The 20,121-nt window shown below is 53.6% G+C and overlaps 8 protein-coding genes across 8 annotated transcripts; 4 read left to right on the forward strand and 4 right to left on the reverse strand.

Annotated features, from left to right (window-relative positions):
* Positions 1-247: 247 nt before the first annotated feature.
* Z517_04880 (uncharacterized protein) lies at positions 248-2,081 on the reverse strand (the record flags this gene model as incomplete). The annotated part of the gene is made up of 3 exons (XM_013430208.1): positions 248-1,502; positions 1,571-1,656; positions 1,731-2,081. 3 exons carry the CDS (start codon positions 2,079-2,081, stop codon positions 248-250), a joined length of 1,692 nt encoding a protein of 563 aa, XP_013285662.1.
* A 633-nt stretch (positions 2,082-2,714) lies between these two features.
* Z517_04881 (uncharacterized protein) lies at positions 2,715-3,950 on the forward strand (the record flags this gene model as incomplete). The annotated part of the gene is made up of 2 exons (XM_013430209.1): positions 2,715-2,809; positions 2,876-3,950. 2 exons carry the CDS (start codon positions 2,715-2,717, stop codon positions 3,948-3,950), a joined length of 1,170 nt encoding a protein of 389 aa, XP_013285663.1.
* A 297-nt stretch (positions 3,951-4,247) lies between these two features.
* Z517_04882 (uncharacterized protein) lies at positions 4,248-5,836 on the reverse strand (the record flags this gene model as incomplete). The annotated part of the gene is made up of 2 exons (XM_013430210.1): positions 4,248-5,648; positions 5,708-5,836. 2 exons carry the CDS (start codon positions 5,834-5,836, stop codon positions 4,248-4,250), a joined length of 1,530 nt encoding a protein of 509 aa, XP_013285664.1.
* Positions 5,837-7,336: 1,500 nt separating this feature from the next.
* Positions 7,337-12,497, forward strand: Z517_04883 (uncharacterized protein; the record flags this gene model as incomplete). Its single annotated transcript, XM_013430211.1, has 11 exons — positions 7,337-8,195; positions 8,258-8,353; positions 8,406-8,685; positions 8,752-9,060; positions 9,116-9,576; positions 9,634-10,346; positions 10,412-11,229; positions 11,285-11,395; positions 11,450-11,853; positions 11,917-12,221; positions 12,315-12,497. The coding sequence occupies 11 exons, from the start codon at positions 7,337-7,339 to the stop codon at positions 12,495-12,497; spliced, it is 4,539 nt and encodes a 1,512-aa protein (XP_013285665.1).
* Positions 12,498-12,754: 257 nt separating this feature from the next.
* Z517_04884 (uncharacterized protein) lies at positions 12,755-14,020 on the reverse strand (the record flags this gene model as incomplete). Its single annotated transcript, XM_013430212.1, has 1 exon — positions 12,755-14,020. The coding sequence occupies one exon, from the start codon at positions 14,018-14,020 to the stop codon at positions 12,755-12,757; it is 1,266 nt and encodes a 421-aa protein (XP_013285666.1).
* A 797-nt stretch (positions 14,021-14,817) lies between these two features.
* Positions 14,818-15,282, forward strand: Z517_04885 (uncharacterized protein; the record flags this gene model as incomplete). The annotated part of the gene is made up of 1 exon (XM_013430213.1): positions 14,818-15,282. One exon carries the CDS (start codon positions 14,818-14,820, stop codon positions 15,280-15,282), a length of 465 nt encoding a protein of 154 aa, XP_013285667.1.
* A 1,291-nt stretch (positions 15,283-16,573) lies between these two features.
* On the forward strand, positions 16,574-17,382 carry Z517_04886 (uncharacterized protein; the record flags this gene model as incomplete). Its single annotated transcript, XM_013430214.1, has 2 exons — positions 16,574-16,994; positions 17,129-17,382. 2 exons carry the CDS (start codon positions 16,574-16,576, stop codon positions 17,380-17,382), a joined length of 675 nt encoding a protein of 224 aa, XP_013285668.1.
* Positions 17,383-18,258: 876 nt separating this feature from the next.
* Z517_04887 (uncharacterized protein) lies at positions 18,259-19,755 on the reverse strand (the record flags this gene model as incomplete). The annotated part of the gene is made up of 10 exons (XM_013430215.1): positions 18,259-18,682; positions 18,760-18,897; positions 18,949-18,986; positions 19,053-19,075; positions 19,133-19,255; positions 19,317-19,335; positions 19,392-19,414; positions 19,477-19,570; positions 19,626-19,658; positions 19,714-19,755. The coding sequence occupies 10 exons, from the start codon at positions 19,753-19,755 to the stop codon at positions 18,259-18,261; spliced, it is 957 nt and encodes a 318-aa protein (XP_013285669.1).
* Between the last annotated feature and the right edge of the window lie 366 nt (positions 19,756-20,121).

The following is a 20,121-nucleotide window of genomic DNA, read 5'->3' on the forward strand; positions in this document are numbered from 1 at the left end:
GTTGGTTACAAGCACAGTTCTCGAGTTTGACCTGTATCAAGAAGTGGAGAGGATTCGCGACGAGGGTCATTCATTCATGGTTCGGTTCGACACTGACCGAGTGTCTTATCACGTTCACACTGAGTCTAGGGCGTCTTCGTCTGCAAGGATGTGCCATACCCTGGTAATGCTTTCATCAATCGTCATGTTGCTCTTGGTGGACATCACTTGATATGCACCGACCGCTTTGCCGGCAGCCACGCACGACTCATACACTCTGTCGTCCAGTTTCCACATTCCTATCTTCATTACCACCACCAACATCATCTCCTCCGTCACCACCACTATCATCGTCCTCAGAGATATAATCTAGCGCGCCCTTGAGCGGCTTGGGCGACTTCCACCCCACCATCATCTCGTTGACCAGAAACTCGTCGAAGGTCGGGTACACGTTGAGCACGTCGTCGAAGAACATGATCCCACAGCCTAGGATTCGGACGGTGGCTTCGATTTTGGTGCCCACGCGGATGTAGGACTGGAGGATCGACTCGATGAAGAAGACGTATTCGGTGGGCTGCGCGTCCTGTGACTCGGGTTCTGACCCCGTGGTCGTGGTCGTGGACGAGCCCGCTCGCTCGGACGGGGTGAGGTCTTCGGGGAGCGCGTCTGGGTTCTTCCATGGTTTGGCGTATACGCGGCCGACAGGGCGGAAGAGCTTAGAGTGCGTCGTGTAGATGGCTTTGCATTCGCTGGTGGGAGGCTCGATGCGGGTGACCGCGAAGCCCGTGTGTTCCTGCGTGTGGACGATGTCCATCATCGTCGGGACATTGTCCTGCACGCCCGCGAGGAATGCAGTGTAGACTTCCTCGTCGGCGGCGCCGGCTACTCCGAACCTCACAATCTGCTGGGCTTCGTCGGGCTTCAACCCTACGAAGACGGCTTCTTCGGTGTCTGGGTTCCCCCACCACGTCTCCCCGTCGTAGTCGCGTGCGTAGCTGCCACCGAAGAGGGTCGAGCATGCCACGTTGAATTCTCCCGGCAGACGGCGCGTCGCTTCGGCCATGTCCCAGAGCTCGGGCTCGGCTCTGCGGCACAGCGCACGGGCGGCGAGTACGTCCTCCTTGTATTCTGGACAGACGTCGCGCTGCAGAAGGTAGTCGAGGAATCTCTCCAAAGTGGTACAGACCATTTTGACCTCGTCCCGTGTGTCGAGGCCAAAGATGTTCTTCGCGCGGCGGCTCAAGAAGCCTCTGAGGCAGCCGAGGAAGTCGACCTCGTAAAGACTCGTCTCGGTGCCCAGGTCCCGCAGGTCGTCGCTGATCCGAACTTGTGTCGTGGCGTGGGCGATCTGGGTTTTGTCCATGCCCTCGGTGTCCTGGCCGCCCTGGCCGACATTCGGGCTTATCGTCAGACTGCCATAGATGAGGTACTTGTACAGGACGTCTCTGCGCTGTGGGGTGAGTTTCCGAGTCATCTCGAAGCGCGCTATGGCTGTGGTGATTCTGTCCAAGAAGGAAAGACGACTGTGCCGGCGGGATTAGCATACGTGGTGGTCGCTTTTGGCCCCCGAGACATGCAGTTTGAAACTTACGGATGATATATTTCTTGCTCCTCAGCATACTGCTCTGGTGTCAGGGGAGGGTCTGCAAAGTAGTCTTCGAAACCGGTCGGTTTGCCCTTGAGATTGGTATCAACACAACAGTCCCCATACCTCTTACTTTGGGAAGGGGGGGTAAGATCGAAAGACATACCAACCCGCGTTTACTTGCTGGCTTGCGTCTCTTCTTCTTGCTCTTCTTCTTCAACTCTGCTGGAGGTTCGTTGGTGACTTCGCCGTAGTCTTGATTCTCTTCATCATCTTCTTGGACATTGCCATCTCCGCTGTACCCGCCGGCCTCAGGTTGGGGCAGGGTAGGCTGGGCAGGACGTTGAATCTCATTAGAGGCAGCCGTGTCGGCTCGGGGCCTCAGCGGAAGTTTTATGGTCTCAGCGTCGTTCATAGCATCATTTGGTCTGAGATCGGCGTCGTTGACGTCCACATTGGAATCTTGTGTTGAGTTTGAGTAGTTAGTTTCCTCGGGTGATTCTTGAGTGCGGGCCATTATTTTCCCAGCGGGACTTTGGACGTCAACTAGGTAAAGAGGTAAAGAGATGAGAAGAATGGTTTCGAGGATCAGAGCAATAAGAGCCGCAGATGAACGAGGTTCCAGTGGCAGGCTTTGACCATTCACTTCGACCTTGAATGGAGAGCTGGGCACAAGTTTGTAAGCTGAAGCACTATTGATCGTCTCGCCAGAAGTGAAAGGCAGGTGAGCAAACAACCGCATCTGCAAAAGGCCGCATTGCAGCAGTGTGTGTGAGAGGCCACATGATGCACCTTTCGATCGCATGCAATCATCAAGGCTGTACCTCGTACTTCTTTGCCTTCGACCTCCCAAGCAAGGCTGAGATTCCCCCAACACCCGTGGGCTGCGACTAAGGGCGCCGAGTCTGGAGCGGCGTCTTGACCCTTCCGCCAATCGTTTCCGCACCCTGGCGGCCAGCTCGATCGATGGCGGCAATCATTCGAAGGATTGTCGGTGACCACGCCAGTCGATTGAATCACCGCATGTACCAGTGTGAGGAAGTGGCAGCACTTGGGGCTCCTATGGTTGTCTTCACATTCTCGTAAAGCGTCTGTCTCTCCCCTTCTCTACGAGCTTCTTAAAGGTTATCGTCTTCGCGGGGCTGTCAACATGGAGAGCTCTAGCTCAACACACCCAAACAAAAAGGTCGCGGCGAAGTTCTCAGAGTCCGAGCTGGTACGATTCGACCACACCGCTGCTGGCCAGTAAGGATACCTCCGCGATGTGGCTGTTTATCGTTCTGTGTGACACTAACGTTCTTCCGTACACAGTGATGGCATCAGCTCCAATGCCTCGGGTTCGCTCATTATCAAGCCCTGCACGCAGGCTGAGATCGACTTCTACGAGTCCGCCAGAGACCACCCTTTGTTCCAAGCCCACATGCCTACTTTCCTGGGGTCGCTCTCCGAGAATGACGACCAAGAAGCTGTAGCGCCGTTGTTGCAGACCTCTCAAGACGGCGTTGCTGCTCCTTCGCAGGGAGCTGGAGCTCCAGCTGCGGCTCAGGGGACGACCGCCCCTAACCCCGTACTGGGGCTCAACAGGCGCACTTCCTGGAAACCTTCCGGCGGCCAGAAACTCTCTACGGGCCTGGCGATCGTTCTGGAGAATGTCGTCTCCGGTTTCAAGCACCCCAACGTGCTGGACGTTAAGCTCGGTGCCAGACTGTGGGATGACGACGCGCCGCTGGCCAAGAGAAGGAAACTAGACGACGTGGCGGCGAAGACAACGAGCGGGAGTCTAGGCTTTCGTCTCGCTGGGATGAAAGTGTGGGCTGACTCCGGGGTCGAGGTGACCCCCGCGGAGAAAGAGTACGTCGAGGTCAAGAACGGGTACAAATCCTACAACAAGTTCTACGGGCAGTCTTTCAAGGCAGAGAACGTCGTTGATGCCTTCGAGACGTATTTTGGCGGCGTCAGCGGCAGCCGCCAGGACGACTCGACCACCGGAAAGAACTCCCGATTCAAGAGCCAGCGCGCCGAGTTTCTCATCCGCCGGTTCATCAGGGAACTGGAGAGTATACAGTACGTGCTGGAAAACGAGGAGAGTCGAATGTACAGCGCGAGCGTGTTGATGGTGTACGAAGGAGATCCGCAGACGCTGGAGGCCAGCATTGCGAAAGAGGAAGAGGAGGATGCCAGAGACGCAGGGGATGGAGACAACGAGGACAACGAGGAAGATGAAGATGAAGACGACGATGAAGAAGAAGATGTCCGGGCGCACAAGGTCCACGAAGTGCGCCTCATCGACTTTGCCCATGCGAGGTGGACGCCCGGCGACGGTCCGGACCAGAATGTCCTTGCGGGCATCCAGAGTCTGCTGCGAATTCTGCGGGATCTGGTCTAGGGAGACTAAGGCGAGGAGGGCTCAGGCGATTCTCCTCTACCGATATATTGTCTCGATTGTCAGGGAAATAGTTGGACGGCCGATAACCGAATGTCTATAAGGGTACTACTGTACAGGAAAACAGGCGACATATCCTAGATCAAAATTGAGGTTGCCTCTGTCTCGCGAGATTTTTGATTGTCTATCCTGGATTCTCTCCTCTAATTTCCCTCTGACTTTTGGTATACGCTCGATGCAGCGGCTCAATCCTCCCAATGTGCGACACTGTCCACGCATGGCTGAGGCCACTGTTCTGGTTCAGGTCCTTTCCAACCCGATGACACTTTCTGGCCAACCCGCCCACACAATCGCCCGGTTCGGTACGCGCCCTGCAACAGGGCTCAAAAGACTAATTCGCCCTCGTACCTCATCGGTGTCTGTGACGTAGAGAAATCCCATCACAGTGCTGTCGCGAATAACTTCTTGGTCGGCTTCTCCGTCGCAGTTCATAACGGCGAGGACGGAACTTCGCATCGCCGCGATCGGGCTAGCCACGCGTTCAAATATCTGAGATAGGGGCAGCGGCACCTTTGACGTAGAAGAAGGGAATACGTCATCAGCGTCATCGTCCACGCCACCGGGTAGGAACGAGTCTTCGTCATCCTCGTCAAAATTGGCTGCGGCTGAAGGGTCTGGAGTGGTTCCGACGCGGCGCCAGACGGTCAACGTAGAGAAGTCCACTTGTTGATGGCGAGGTTGGAGAGCAATCCCGTTGCTCAGGCGCGGGTTGCCGTAGAAATATGTCTTGATTTGTGCCGCGCGGAAGGCGGTCATAAATGCTTCATCGCGATCGACGCAGCCGCCCGATTTGGCAAGTTTGATGACAGAGATTGTCTCGGGCGTCGCGGATGCGGCAGTGGTGGTCGATGATGAGGGTCGGAATGCGATGGGTTGTCCATCGAATTTCTTGACCATGTCGCTGTAAAGTCTCTCGGAACCCATACAGATGATGGCTGAAACGGCAAATTCAGAAACAATGTCCTGAATAATGTCATAGCCAATGGTATTTCCAGATTTCATCGTCGTCAGACTTCCCGGGGTATCGATAATGATACCACTTTCTCTAGCTTCGGGGTCTTGAGCTCTACGTCCCGCCACTGCGAGAGCCAACCGATTGATCTGAGCTTTGTAGACCTTGCCTTCCTTTTCCTCTGGTTTCGAGCTCCCGAAAAAGTAGACGAGTGGTAACTTGACGGGGATGACCCCGTTAGGGCCAGACATTGGCGCAGTTCCCCATCCTTCCTCAACGTCCATCAGGGTTTTGAAGACAGTGGCCGTGAGGGTGCCGGGAATGCTCATAACGCCTTCCTTGACATCCAGATTGACCACGACTGGGGATCGTGCAGAACGAGAGGCATAACCAGTGAGAATTTTTGCAAGAGAGGTTTTGCCGGCATCCTCAGGCCCCAATATCAAGACTCGGGGTCCTTCACGCCCGGTACCCTGAGCCTGACTCCGCAGGCTCTCGAGACTGAAGTGAGTATTGATGTACTCGTTCATGGGAGTTTCCTCTGCGACATACTCGCTTTGAAGGGCATCGCCGCTGACCTGGAACGAGCAGCCATTCCAAGTGTAGATGGCAGCCTTTGTGCCGGTGAAGGTGTATGTGTTCCCCAGCACAAGCTCAGTCCCAAACAGCTCAGCGGAGCCCGCCAACAGCTACACGATCTGTGCATTAGACAAGGCTCAGCAGTGGCCTGAGACGTAGCTGGACTTACCTTGACCTGGACATACTTGCCCACGGCCACCTCGAAGCGCCATTCCGTCTCCTTTGCGAGGTCGTGTTGGGTGGCCTCGACGGTGTGAACCTCTTCTGGCTCTTCTAGGCCAAGACCAGGCAACGACATTTGATCATCGTGTCCCGAGGAAAGGGCCGATAGGATTAGTTTTGGTGGTGGCGGGAATGCGTATTTCGTATTGCCGAGTGTCTGAAGGTAGAGTGAGAACTGTTTACGATGCGAGCTGCTGCAATCGGCTGACAAGCAACGAAGTTCCCGCCCCGCCACCGGATTCGGAAGTGGCGGCTTGGCATAACTGTGTCGTCACTCAATACTGCGCTGCGCCCACATTTGTTGTGATTCTCCATCTCAGCCATTGATTGTTGTTCTTCAGCTACACAAACTCTGCCTCGCGAATACGAAACACCCCTGCTTACTCTCTGATTCGGTGCTCGCATCAAACTGTCCGAGTCTGCACAAATCATCGTCTCCCGAGCTCTCATCCTCATCCGTTCGTGTCAAACGCTGGTCAGCACTTGAACACAGCATACTCTCCTGCACTCCGGAACTCCATCCTTGGTGCCCGGCGCACAAGCGAATTACCATCCGCTATGCCTTGGCTATGCCAACAGTTTAAGATCCTTGGAGCCTGTACACAATCTTCTTGTTCCTGCTGCAGCGCAGTAAGCGACGCTAAACAATGCTGACACACTTGAAACCTTGCCAATTGGCCCTTTCAGGAAGCGGCAAATCCTTGCTGCATCATTAGGTAAGGCCTTAAGTAACAAACACGACGTCCCAAGAACCTCTCAAGGACAGTCCGTCGCAATTTGGGGTCTATTAGCAGTGCCTTTAGGTGCACATGAAGAGTGGACAATTGCTCCGTGGCCCGCACATGCGAGGCCTCCAGCATCTCGCAGTTTTCCCTGTGCTTTGATCCTTCAAGCGCCGATCTCTCCAATTGGGTTCTCTTCTTTGGTGTTGTTTTGCCGGACAAGGGCAATAACCCCACCGATACAGATTCATGTGCCTGGCATTGAAACATGCTCTAGGATCAGCGCTTCATAATTTAATATGGTGGAGTTGTCGGTACTATCGACTGTTATGTTCCTAGCGCATCGATAATGGTGGGGATAAGGGTTTCCCTTCCCGAATTGGTTCTTGAGGCGGGATTTCCAATACCGTAGAGGGACTTCCGCAAACCCCGGTCTGGGCGAGTTCTTGGGTCTCGAGCATCCCAGCGACTTATGCATGGATTTCACTACATCCTGGTACTTCGCTCCAGAAGCCGAGAAATGCTACCTACCTTCTCCAATGAGGCCTCCCTTCTGCATTTGACATCAGAGCCCGGAGCATGGTTGAAGTCCGTCCCTTGTACGGGTTCATTCTTCACTTCACACTAGTCTTCCCATTTTATTATTACTGCCACAGCATCGACTACGTTCATGAAATGTCTCAGTCACTGCCTATCTAGCATTTCTTATATGATTGACGCCCTTGGGGTGACAGATCTCACTTCGAAATAGTGAAACAATCGAGGCCTTTAGAGCCATTGGATCTTCTAGAGAGCTTCATCTACTCATTACATTGTATTCCTTCCGACAGCCCAACACTCCAGGTATCGACACCATGGGCTCAGAAGACGAAGAGCACGCTCCTCCGCCAACCCGCAACTCCCTGGAGCGCGAGGTGACAACGAGCAGTTCTGAAGGCCCGAGATTCGAACCGATTCGAACGCGAAGAACAAGAGATACGGACGACTACCGCTTCGACGACGAAGAACCAGCAAACCAAGATGAGCTTGTGAGGATCGCAACCATCCTGTCCGGGGTTCGGACTCGCACCATTACTAGCGATGGCCTACAAAGACAGGACACTGTCGCAGGCATGGGCATTGAGTCCCCCGAATTCGATCCGAACAATCCCGCGTTCAACTTTTACCTCTGGATCCGCAAGTTTCTACAACTTCTGGAGCAACAGAACATCAAATTGCGGAGGTCTGGCTTCACTTTCAAGAACCTCAGTGTTTTTGGAAAGGGATCCGCTCTGGTCCTCCAGCAAACCGTGGGCTCCATCTTTATGCAACCAATCCGCATTCGCGAGCTTTTCCAGCATCCTGCCGAGAAGCAGATATTACGCAATTTCAACGGGAATGTTAACAGTGGAGAGCTGCTGATTGTCCTGGGTCGGCCTGGAAGTGGTTGTTCGACGTTCCTCAAAACCATTTGCGGCGAGCTCCAAGGTCTACAGCTCTCGGACGATTCCAAAATCACTTATAGTGGAATATCTCGGGAACTTTTCATCAAAGAGTTCAAGGGCGAGGCAATATACAACCAAGAAAATGAAAAGCATTTCCCTCATTTGACTGTGGGCGAGACGCTCAACTTTGCAGCCGCCTGCCGCACTCCATCCAACAGAGTTCTTGACTTTCCCAGAGCAGAATGGGCCAATTACATGGCATCTGTCATGATGAACATCTTCGGCTTGTGTAAGTTTCCGGAACGATACAAAAGGCCCTATTGAAGAGTTACGACTGATCTGTACACTCAGCACACACGCGTAACACCAAAGTTGGAGACGATTTCGTGCGTGGTGTCAGCGGCGGAGAGCGAAAGCGTGTCAGCATCGCCGAGATGGCTCTGGCAGGTGAGTTTGCTTTGGAACAGACTAAGGAACTATACCCATCATCTCTTGACAGGCTCGCCTATTGCGGCGTGGGATAATTCTACCCGTGGGCTTGACTCGCAAACTGCCCTCGAATTCGTTCGCTCGCTTCGAATCGCTGCAGACTACGTGGGTCTCACTTCCCTCATCGCCATTTACCAGGCTTCGCAGGCCATCTACGACCTGTGCGACAAGGCAATCGTCCTCTACGAAGGGAGACAGATTTACTTCGGTCCTTGCGATGAAGCTCGGGCATATTTCGAAGAAATGGGCTGGCATTGTCCGCCTCGACAGACCACAGGCGACTTTTTGACGTAAGTGTTATTTCCAGCCTCTATAGGCTGGTGCGTCAGTCGCATTGGCTAAGGACGTCACTCTAGGTCCGTTACGAACCCAAACGAGAGACGACCCAGAGAAGGGTTCGAAAACAAGGTTCCCCGTACAGCTACGGAATTTGAAAAGTACTGGCTCGAGAGCGCTCAGTACAAGGCATCCCAAGAGGAAGCCGAACACGCAGAAGTTGAGGCCAACGGAGAAGAAGCTCTCCAGACATTCAGAGAGTCGCATCAGCAGATGCAATCCGATCATGTGCGCCCCAAATCGCCATATGTGATCAGTATACCAATGCAAGTTCGCCTTTGCGTGACTCGAGCATACCAGAGACTCTGGAACGACAAGGCATCAACTATGTAAGTCGTGTTTGTGCCCTCCCCGTTTTCCTATGAAGCTAATGGCAAATTTCAGTGCCGTCATCTTCAGTCAAATCGCACAAGCACTAATCATAGGGTCTATCTTCTTTGGCACTCCGCTCTCTACAGGCAGCTTCTTCGCCAAAGGCTCTGTTCTCTTCTTTGCTGTCTTGCTCAGTGCTCTGCAGTCTATTGTTGAGATCAACACCTTGTACAGCCAAAGGCCCATTGTCGCCAAACACAAGTCATATGCCTTCTACCACCCGTTCACGGAGGCTGTTGCAGGTATCGTGGCCGATTTACCCATTAAATTCTGCACAACTACCGTGTTCAACATCATACTGTATTTCCTGGCGGGGTTGAGGTACGAGGCGTCAAATTTCTTCATCTTCTTCCTCTTCAACTTCATGGCCATGTTGACCATGTCTGCCATCTTTCGAACCACGGCAGCGGTAACGAAAACAATTTCAGCCGCTTTGGCCATTGCTGGTGTTATGGTTCTCTGGATCGTCATTTGTAAGTGCCTCTCCGCGTTTGTCTCGATGAAACCTTCCCATGCTAATGACACGTCAGACACTGGCTTTACCATGCAGCGTTCCTTTATGCATCCGTGGTTCAAATGGAGCTCCTGGATCAACCCAATTGCCTATGCGTTCGAAGCACTCCTTGTCAATGAAGTTCACGGGAGGAGGTTTCCATGTGCCCCTACCAGCTTAGTTCCACCGTACGGCACTGACGACCATTTTCAATGCGCCGTCGCTGGCGCCGTCGCTGGTCAAACCACGGTTTCGGGAGATGCATGGGTCAAGTCGTCCTATGGCTATTCATATAGTCACATCTGGCGCAATCTCGGCTTTCTCTTTGCCTTTATGATATTCTTCTTCGCAATCTACTTTATCGCTACCGAAATCAATTCCGACACAACCTCGACGGCGGAATTCTTGGTCTTCAGAAGAGGGCATGTCCCATCATACTTGCTAGGCGGCAAGCATGACGAGGAGCGAATACAAGCTGATGAAAAGGGAGTCGGGTCGGTCAATCCGGTCCACGAGCAGCAAGCAGACGAAGTCAAAGCTTTACCCGCACAGAAAGATATCTTCACCTGGCGGAATGTGACTCTTGACATCAAGATTAAGGGCGAGCCTCGAAGACTACTTGACGGCGTCTCGGGATGGGTCAAACCTGGCACCTTGACTGCTCTCATGGGGACTTCAGGAGCCGGTAAGACCACTTTGTTGGATGCCCTGGCGCAAAGAATCAAGATTGGCGTATTGACAGGTGATATGGTAAGTTTTCCAAGTCACATCGGCTGTCTTTAGATCGGCTTGTTTGACCGTCTCTTTCATGGCAGCTTGTAAACGGCAAACCCCTCGATCTTTCCTTTCAGCGCAAGACAGGCTATGTGCAGCAACAAGACCTCCACCTTGAGACCACCACTGTCCGAGAAGCTCTTCGATTTTCGGCCTATCTTCGACAACCGAAATCGGTCACAAAGAAAGAGAAGGACGACTTTGTCGAAGAAGTTATCAAAATGCTCAACATGCAAGATTTTGCAGAGGCTATCGTTGGGAACCCAGGGGAAGGTCTCAATGTTGAACAACGGAAGCTCCTGACGATCGGCGTTGAACTTGCAGCAAAACCAGCACTCCTCATTTTCCTCGATGAACCGACCTCAGGGCTAGATTCCCAGAGTTCGTGGTCGATTGTGGCCTTCCTGCGCAAGCTCGCCGACTCTGGACAAGCAATTCTTTGTACTATTCATCAACCATCAGCTATCTTGTTCCAAGAGTTTGACCGATTGCTCTTCCTGATGAAGGGGGGCAAGACAATCTATTTCGGCGACATTGGCCACAATTCCACAACGTTATTGGATTACTTTGAGAGAAACGGTGCTCCCAGGTGCGATGACGATGCGAACCCCGCCGAATATATGCTCGATATCTGCGGGAAGAAGTCTGATCGGGACTGGAGCGAAGTGTGGAAGACAACGCCTGAAGCTCAAGAGGTGCAGGCAGAGCTGGATCGAATCCAACAGGCCCAGCATCCGGCACCTACAGGAGATGCATCCTCGACGTCCGAATTTGCTATGCCGCTTACCGCTCAGATCTACCATGTCACTCACCGCGTGTTTCAACAATATTGGAGAACGCCATCTTATATCAGCGGCAAGTAAGTTTGGGACTATATCGCTGAAGAAATCCGCAGAGACTGACGTGCCCTCCAGGTTTCTTTTGGGGATCATGTCTGCACTGTTCATTGGCTTTTCGTTCTATAAGCAAAACACTACCTCGACGGGTCTACAGAACACCATCTTCGCCATTTTCATGCTTGTCACGTTAGTTGAATCCTAGACCTCGACACTGATTCTACTGATACTGAACATCTGCAGGATCTTTTCGTCGCTCGTGCAACAAATCATGCCTCGATTCGTCATTCAAAGATCTCTTTATGAAGTCCGAGAACGGCCATCCAAGGCATATTCGTGGATTGCCTTCATGGTCGCCAACATTGTCGTCGAGATCCCGTACCAAATAGTCCTGGCCATCGTCATGTGGGTGTCATGGTACTTTGCGGTCTTTGGCAAGAACCAGGACAACGAAACGCGAGGGCTGATGCTGCTTTTCGTGATCCAATTCATGGTCTTTACAAGCACGTTTGCCCACATGATCATTGCCGCCATGCCCGACGCGGAGACGGCGGGGAATATTGCCACGCTACTGTTCAGTATGATGCTCACTTTTAACGGTGTCTTACAGAGCCCGACGGCGTTGCCGGGCTTTTGGATCTTTATGTGTATGTTTCTGTGCCCCTATCCTGACTGTTCGTCCCTTGCAGAGACTAAAGTATGACTCCCAGATCGAGTATCACCCATGACCTACCTCATCTCCGGCTGGGCAGGAACCGGTCTCCGAGGTCGCCTTGTCCACTGCGCGCAGAACGAGCTGGCCAAGTTCGACCCGCCGTCCGGTCAAACCTGCGCGCAGTACCTGGCCGCGTACCTTGACCGCGGGGCGCCTGGACAATTGTACAATCCCGACGCGACGAGTCAGTGCCAATACTGCCCGCTCACGTCGGCGGACCAGTTCTTAGCCGCCAGCAAGATCTACCCCAGCGACAGATGGCGGAACTTTGGCATTGGGTTTTCCTACATAGTCTTCAACGTGAGTTCTCTTACCCCCTGCTGTAGAACGACAAGACGACATATTTCTACAAGACGCTCTCCGTGCTGACCCGTGGCTTTGCCCGACCATCAGATCTTCGCCTGTATCTGTCTGTACTACCTCTTCCGCGTGAGACGGTTCAGCATCGTCAGCCTCGCCAAGGGCCCTGCGCGGATCGTCGATCTCATCGTCAACAAGTGCCTGAGGAGGCTGTTTGCGAGACACGCAGAGCCCACACCGCAGGGAAAAGAGGCCGAACATCACCAGGCATTCTAGGCTTGTACCTCGTATGTCGTGTTGGTCGTTTATCACGCGTGGACGGAAAAAAAGAAATCAGAGAAGCCAGGATTTCCGAAAAGGATTTTTTGGGTTCGTGTGTAATGCGGACTTTTCTGTAAGGTTTCTACTTACCCTTTCAACTGGGTTCTAGGGAAGGAGTTTCTATTAATCTAGCCCTGGACCATCCAGATGACGGTGCCCGTCTTAATCTAATACTCCCCATTTCTCTTCTTTTTGGGCTTCATCATTTCATTTCATTGACCAATTTTGCTCGCTTCGTTCTCGACATCGTACAGGAAGAAAAAGTCATTGTACTCCTTTGAAAAAGTCTTTGCCTTGGGACCGGGGATGGGACCCGCATAGTACTTCTGGACCTCTGCGACCATCTTGTCCAGCGGGCCCATCATCTTGTTGGACATGGTCTGGACGGCGCTGACGCGGGGCAGCCGCAGCTTGTCGAAGAGCTGGAGCTTGGATTGCACGGCGTCCGGCGCGTCGTCGACATTTTGGAAGAGGACCTGCAGGGCACGGGCGTCTTCGAGGGCCATGGACGCGCCCTGGCCGTGGGTGGGAAGCATCAAATGGCCGGCGTCGCCGATCAGGACGGCCTTGCCGCGGGAGAACCTCTCGATCGGGTCGCGCCACATTTGTGTGTAGACTTTGATGTCGGTGGCGCCCTCGCACACGGCCTGTACGGCAGGATGGAACCCCTTGGCGTCGGCCAACACGTCGGCCAGGTCGGCGGGCGAGTCCCAGCCTTCGATGCCCTTCTCCTTGGGTTTGGTCGGGTGCACCAGCGCCACGTACAGCAGCTCTCCACCACGGCAGGGGTAGGTGTTGAGGAGCAGACCCGGCCGGCCCACCTCTGTCTTGTAGAAGGTGGTGAACCCGGGTGGTTGGTTCTGGTAGAATTTGCCGGCTTCGGGATGCGCCAGGACCTTGTCAAAGGGTTGCAGGAAGCGGTACATGGACATGGGCGACTTGCTCACGGGGTAAGGACGGCCAATGACACTGGCGATGAGTTCGCTGTGGGCGCCGTCGGCGATGACTACCAGGTCCTTCTGGACTTGTTCGCCCGTGGCCAGCTTGAGGAGACCGGTCTCGACGTCGACATCAACGACCTGCACGCCCAAGTTGATCTCGGGTGGTTGGGGGTGGCACGCTTCCACCAACGCCTTCAAGCCCGCGTGGAGATCGGCACGGTGGAAGAGCAGCCACCTGTCGCCGTACTGCTCCTTGATGTCGGTGAAGAACTCCTCCGAGTCGACCTCGACCGTGTCGGCCCTGACGCGGCGCATCTGGCTGTAATCCAGGCTGCCGGCCCTCACAAAATCGAAGCCCCATTTCGACAGGATCCTGGTGCCATTGGGTCCGATGATGATGGCCGCGCCCGTCTCATTGCGGAATCGGGATTTCTCGTACAGCGAGACAGAGTGGCCGGCGTGGGAGAGGGCGATGGCTGCGGACAAGCCTGCGATGCCGGCCCCGACGATGCCGACTTGTAATTGACGTGTTGGCATGATTGATGTTTTCCGAGGTCGAACTGTTGAGCGTACAATGGGGTTGGGGCGTTGAGGAAGTGTGAGAGGGTGGGAGGTTCTCTATCCCTATTCTTCCTTCTTTGTGGTCGTACTGTGCAATTGAGTGAGGAGCCTCATACTACATGCCCAGGCTCTCAAGGTAAGACGAAGGAAGGGGGGACTGTTCTTACTGCCTCTCAGGCCCGCCACCGACCTTTTAGTTAGTTACTGGTAACGTTATACGAGGTATAGTTTTAATAAAGCTTGATTTTACCTTTGGAGCCCTCCGGGGGGGAAAGAGGGAAAGGAGAAGGGGCAGTGGGTTGCCCTAAGGAAAAGCTTCAATCGGGTCTTGTCTTGACGGAGAGTACTTTAGCGCCGGGGACAAGGTCAAGTTGTATGTAAACCTCGTAGGGGACCCTGCATCATCATTAGCCTACGGGTACCGAGTACAGACGAGTACAAACACTGTAGCGGCTGGTACGGCCATGCTTCAAACCCCCCTGTGGAGTGTAGGTAGGGCAGTGGTGGAGCAAAGTGGTGGTACCCCTGATCATGACATCTTGGGCGAAACTGCATTGGAGCCAAACTGTTGACCTGCGCATGTCCGTGAATCTCATTCATTTCGCGCCCGTAACAAGCGTCCTCCTTCACCACAATCACATCTATTCAACTCAACCCAACTCACCTTTAACCCTCCCCCACTCTGCCATTCTCTCATCAACTCTTTAGAGACGTCCGTCCATTAAATCCCAAGTCACCCGTCACCCATTACCCATCACTCACCTCAACCCATCATGTCCTCCACCTCGACCTCCTCCGCCGTCCTCCCCAGCCGCATCATCCTCTCCCTCCTCGGCCTCGCCGCCGCCGCAGGAGGCTACCTGGCCGACTGGAACGAAACGCACGTCTTCAACCCGCGGTGGACGCCGCACGCCAAATTCCACAACGGCCAGACCATGTCGACGGGGCTCGGCCTGGGCCTGCTCACATGGTACTACACCTGGCGGAGCACCAATGCCTCGACGCCCTCGGGCCTGCTGGACAACCTGCTCACGGCCTCGCTCATGAGCAGCTTCTACTGGGCCACGCAGGTCTCGGCCATCCTGTACCCGGGCACGAAGTGGGTGGACGACGAGTTCAAGGAGAGCCACGGCGAGCCGCAGAAGCGAGGGGCGCCCGTGTTGCTGGGCCTGAGTTGGGCTGCGTTCGGGCTGGGTTGGTACCGATTGACCAACTCGAGCAAGTCAATCGGTATTTGAAGAAGAGATTGGTAGTAACAAACATGGGCGTCAAAGCGGCAAGCTTCGAGTTTTGTCAATGTAAAAGCTTTTTTTGTGAGATGGTCAAGAGCAGGATCCAGCACGACACAGGCGATAGGCAGTGCTGGGGGGGTTTTTTTTGAAAGGCATCACAGACAGACATTTTATGTAAGAGAGCGCAAGGCGGGGAAGCTATGTATGTGGCATGTCGTCGAGATCATATTGTATTGATGCAGTCAGGCTGGCAGGCTGGCAGGCTGGCAGGCTCATACCCCATTAGTATGATAGCAGGTATTGGTAACTGGGTGACTGGCTTCAGAGGACGTGTTTCCCCACAATTGTATGAGGCGAATCAGATGAGTAGGATGTACTCAATACTGTACGGGCTCCTCGCCTCGTATACTCGATCTTAGAACACCACCAGTATCACCATCACATATGTACCAGACACGGCACGCGTTCGTCAATAATAATACTTTGGTCGGCTCGCGTTTCTATCTCCGACCGCCGTTTTCTACGAGCAACCCCAAGTGTCTAGGACGTATGGAGTTAACGGGTGAGCATCGTAGGTACCTAGAGTACAACTTAAGCTAACGGCTCGGCTGTGCCAAACGCCGCCCGATACTCCATGCATGGTGCAGCCCCCATGCCCATCAGTGACCACGCGACCGCGACCCTTGGAAGAAAGCTTGTCAGTCACCTTCGTGTGCTTGTGTATCGCCACCAATCTCGCATCTTTACCTCCCTACAAGTAAAGAAAGATACCAAGCAACCGCCCAAAAGACTATTAGTAGCTCGCTAGGCAAGCTAGGTAAGGATCTAGGTACGAGGTACTCTACTTTGATTTCTGGGCCCAATACGAACGCGTACTCGGTATTACCTCGTAGGAAGGGAGGGATTGCGTGCTTCGCCGAGCCGATCGATCGATACCTTTTTTTTTTTTATCTCCATGTACCCCGTCGCATACACATCCACAATGTAGGACTTTTGACTCGGGAAACTGAATTGACGGGCTATTCGTTCGGCGCCGACAGACGTGTCGTTCGGGTGCGATTTTAATTTTTCGAGATCTTGGAGACGACGTCTGTGGGAAGTCACTACATCACTACTATATCACTATAATAACGAAAAGGTCCAGGAGGTGGATTTTTCTATAAAGCTTTGAAGAAAAAGCGCTGCATATCTAGACAAAAGACGACACAACCAGAGTCCAACAATTTAACAATTCACAGTTACAGTTACAGTTACAATTGCAATCACTAGCAGAAGAATTTGACGGCGCTGTTCCACAATGTCGTCCTCCACCCCCGCCACAGGCACAGACACGGTGACGGCGACGGCGACAGCCTCGACCAACGCCCTCCTCTCCGCAATCCAAACCCGCCGCTCCTGCTACACGCTCACCAAAACCGCACCGATTCCAGACTCGCGGATCCGCGAAATCGTCCAGGCGACAATCACGCACGCGCCCTCGGCGTTCAACGTGCAGTCGACGCGGGCCGTCGTCCTGGTCGGACGGGAACACGAGCGGCTGTGGGACATTGGCGACGCGGCCCTGAAGGAGGCGATGCCCGAGCAGGCGTATGTCGGGCTGGCGGGCAGGCTCCGGGGGTTCCGCGCCGCGTACGGCACCGTGCTGTGGTTCGAGGACCAGGCGGTCCTGGATGTCCTGAAGGGGAAGAATCCCGCGCTGGGGCATGTCGTTCCGCAGTGTTTGTCTCCCCTGCTCCATCTCCCCCTTCCCATCTCCCCCGTCTCTTTCGAGAAAAAGAGAGACAGAGAGAGACACTCCCTCCATGTGTGCAAAGAGTGCTAACCTGTCCCCCCCTGGTTGGTTGGAACACAGGGTCCGCCCACTCCAACGGTATGCACCAGTTCATCGCGTGGACCGCGCTCGAACTCGAAGGTCTAGGCTGCAACCTGCAGCACTACGACTTCATGCCCGCCTTCACCGAACGGGTCCTCGCCCAGTGGGACCTCCCCGCGACGTGGACCCTGCATTCGCAACTGGTTTTTGGCGCGCCGGTCGACGGCCTCCTCGAGAGGAGTCGCGAGAGGACCTATCTGCCCCTGGAGGAGAGGGTGAGGATGTTTGGTTGACGGTGTCGATGATGATCTCACGATGACGATGACGATGACGATCTCGAGGATGAGAGATGCTGTGAAGTGTGACGGGTGGAGGGCGACGGGGTGACAGACGGGTCTGAAGGTCAGTTCAGTTCAGGGGTTAAGATTTGAGGTTGAGATTGAGATGGAGGTACTCGTAGAGATAGAGATAGAGATAGAACAAAACAAAAGATTCAGGAATTTCTCCTACCTAAACATATCCAGCATATGTCTATACCCGTCTACGCTCCTTTCGCCCCTTTATTCGGTCCTAGCTGGCTAGGTATGTAGGTGGCTAGGTAACACACACATACACACCCTCATAAATTCATAGACTTTCCATACAGATCACCTGGTATCTATGTACCTAGTACTCAGGTCCCTAACTGATATCATATCAGTCTGAATTCACATCACATCACATCACGTCCAAACCTGAAACTGGAACAGGCAGGATCCGAGCAATATCATCTGGCTGGACCAGACACGCTGAATAGGTATGTATGTAACATGTACTTCGTAACGCAAAGATCGACGCTCAAACATGCCCACCAAAGTCAACACAACGTACACAAACCACAAAGTACACGAAGTAGAAGTAAACGTTCACATTGACCACTTTTTTCTTCCCGTCGTTACTGCATGTCTGTATGTCTGCCTCCCACAAATACAAACTGGCCCGGGTTCATTACATTCGCGCTCAAGTCGAGGTCTGGCGATGGACGAGATACTCCTGTCCTACCCCGGCGAGGAGGCGGCGGTCGAAGCAGGTTTTGGCTTTTGACCGCAAACGACGATTCTGTCACGGATGACACATGAGATTTGGTTTCTTTTGTTCGCGCGCGCATAGTCAAGGGAAAGAAGAACCACTCACATTGGCCAGTACGCATGAATCCTCCGGTCCTGCAGATCTCTCCGCACACCAGTGAGGTAGGCTAGGACCTGCTCTCGCGACCACCCATGACCCCGCGACAACAGTGCCATGCTCAGGCCTTCCAGGCCCTCGCCGATATTGGCCAACGTCCACAGCCCGACGACCTTGTGCCTCGGGTCTTTGGGCCAGTGGTTCGAGGGCCACTTGAAGTGCTTCACCGTCACGTTGATGAAGCCTGCCGCCGTCATGTGCTCGCGGTGACGAGTGGCGTCGCCCAACGACCGTCCCAGCTTCTCACTAGCTTCGAGCAGCAAGGAGCTCCACTCATAAATGGGCTGGCCCTCGTGGAAAGACCCGTCGTCGGTCGCCAGTGGGAAAATGCAGTCCTGGAGTTCCAGCCAGCCGCCGGGGTTCAAATTCCTGGACGACCACAAAGAGGCACATTTTTGTCAGCGACAATGGTTCGAGCGTGTAAGAGAGTCACTAACAAAACATACTCGTAAGCTCGGCCGATAAAACTAGGCCAATCAGCAAAACTGCCCACCATCATTCTGCTGAAGATATAGTCAAAGCGGAACGACCATGTCCATTCTCGTTCAACGTCGTCGATCTCAAATGAACAGTTCGGTGGGATACTGCCTTGTCATCAGTCTGGGGCAAAAGACTTCCCAACCACTCACACGCACAGTGTAGGCTGTATCGGGCTCAAATCGACGCCGATAACCTCCAAAGCAATGACAGTCAGCAAAGTTCGACTTGGTCGGTTTGTTCGTTAGATGGGCCCTGGTACCTGCGCTGCGGGGTGTTCATCAGCTGGAATCAAGTCGTCAGCAACCATTCGAGCAATCCTGGACAAATGCAGTTCAGTACCAAATTGAATTGCCCATATCCCAGTCCCGGTACCAACATCGAGGACTCGCTGTGCCGTATCTGCCCCCGGTGCAAATTGGGCACGGCCCTCAAAGGTAGCTAGGAAGTGTTGATTTTGGATATCTGCCGCCAACGTTGTGATCAGTCTGGGTCTTGTTCTCTCGTAATTGATGGTTAGACGTACCCAGTCGGTCTTTTTCTTGCTGATAATAGACGGATCAGCAAAGGTACACCTACAATCCTCAAAACGAAGGACTACCTCGTCATTCGGCAGGATGTATTCTAGAAGTCCGCGCAGTTAGTTTCTGCCTGTCAACATGATAGCCAGAAAGAGCAGTACTGACTTCCCGCATTGAGCGCGTGGTAAGTATGGCCATTTTCGATCTCGAAATGTCGGATAGTGGACGTCAGCGAGGCAGTTGACAATTGATCTTCACCCTATGCCGGCCCATATGTTATTGTATGTATCCTGGTGTCGGCGCCCTCGACTTACCAGGTCAAGAGCCGAATCCTCGTCGGTGTCGGCCTGCTTGAGGCTGACGTCAATTATGCCACAAGAATAATGGGGTGAACGTGCTTACCAGAACATCGTCAACATGCTGCTCATCGTCGGGCTCCTGCATCATTGAACATAGAGCCGATCTTGCGGGTCCTCCAGATCTCGCTGAGAAGAAGAACGTTGGAAAGCTTCGTCAACAACAAGTTGTAAGGCGGGTTATCGTGACCTGTCTTTGCGATGGATTCGCCTACGATTGAAGCTAACGGCCCGTTCGGCGACCAGCGGCGTCGTATCCGCGGGAAGGCTAGTCACCACCTAGGGAGCAGTATCCAGGGACGGCTTTAACTCTGAGCTCCAACTGTTGATGGGGCCAATGGACGTTTGATTGTTTGATATTCATCGATTTCTCGCATGCCCAAATGAGCGCTGTGCAGACAAAGGTACATAGGTCTGAACGTGGTCGAAAGCTAGGACTCCGGGCAAAGTCGGG

Source organism: Fonsecaea pedrosoi, assembly GCF_000835455.1.
Source record: "Fonsecaea pedrosoi CBS 271.37 unplaced genomic scaffold supercont1.3, whole genome shotgun sequence".
Taxonomy (NCBI): domain Eukaryota; kingdom Fungi; phylum Ascomycota; class Eurotiomycetes; order Chaetothyriales; family Herpotrichiellaceae; genus Fonsecaea; species Fonsecaea pedrosoi.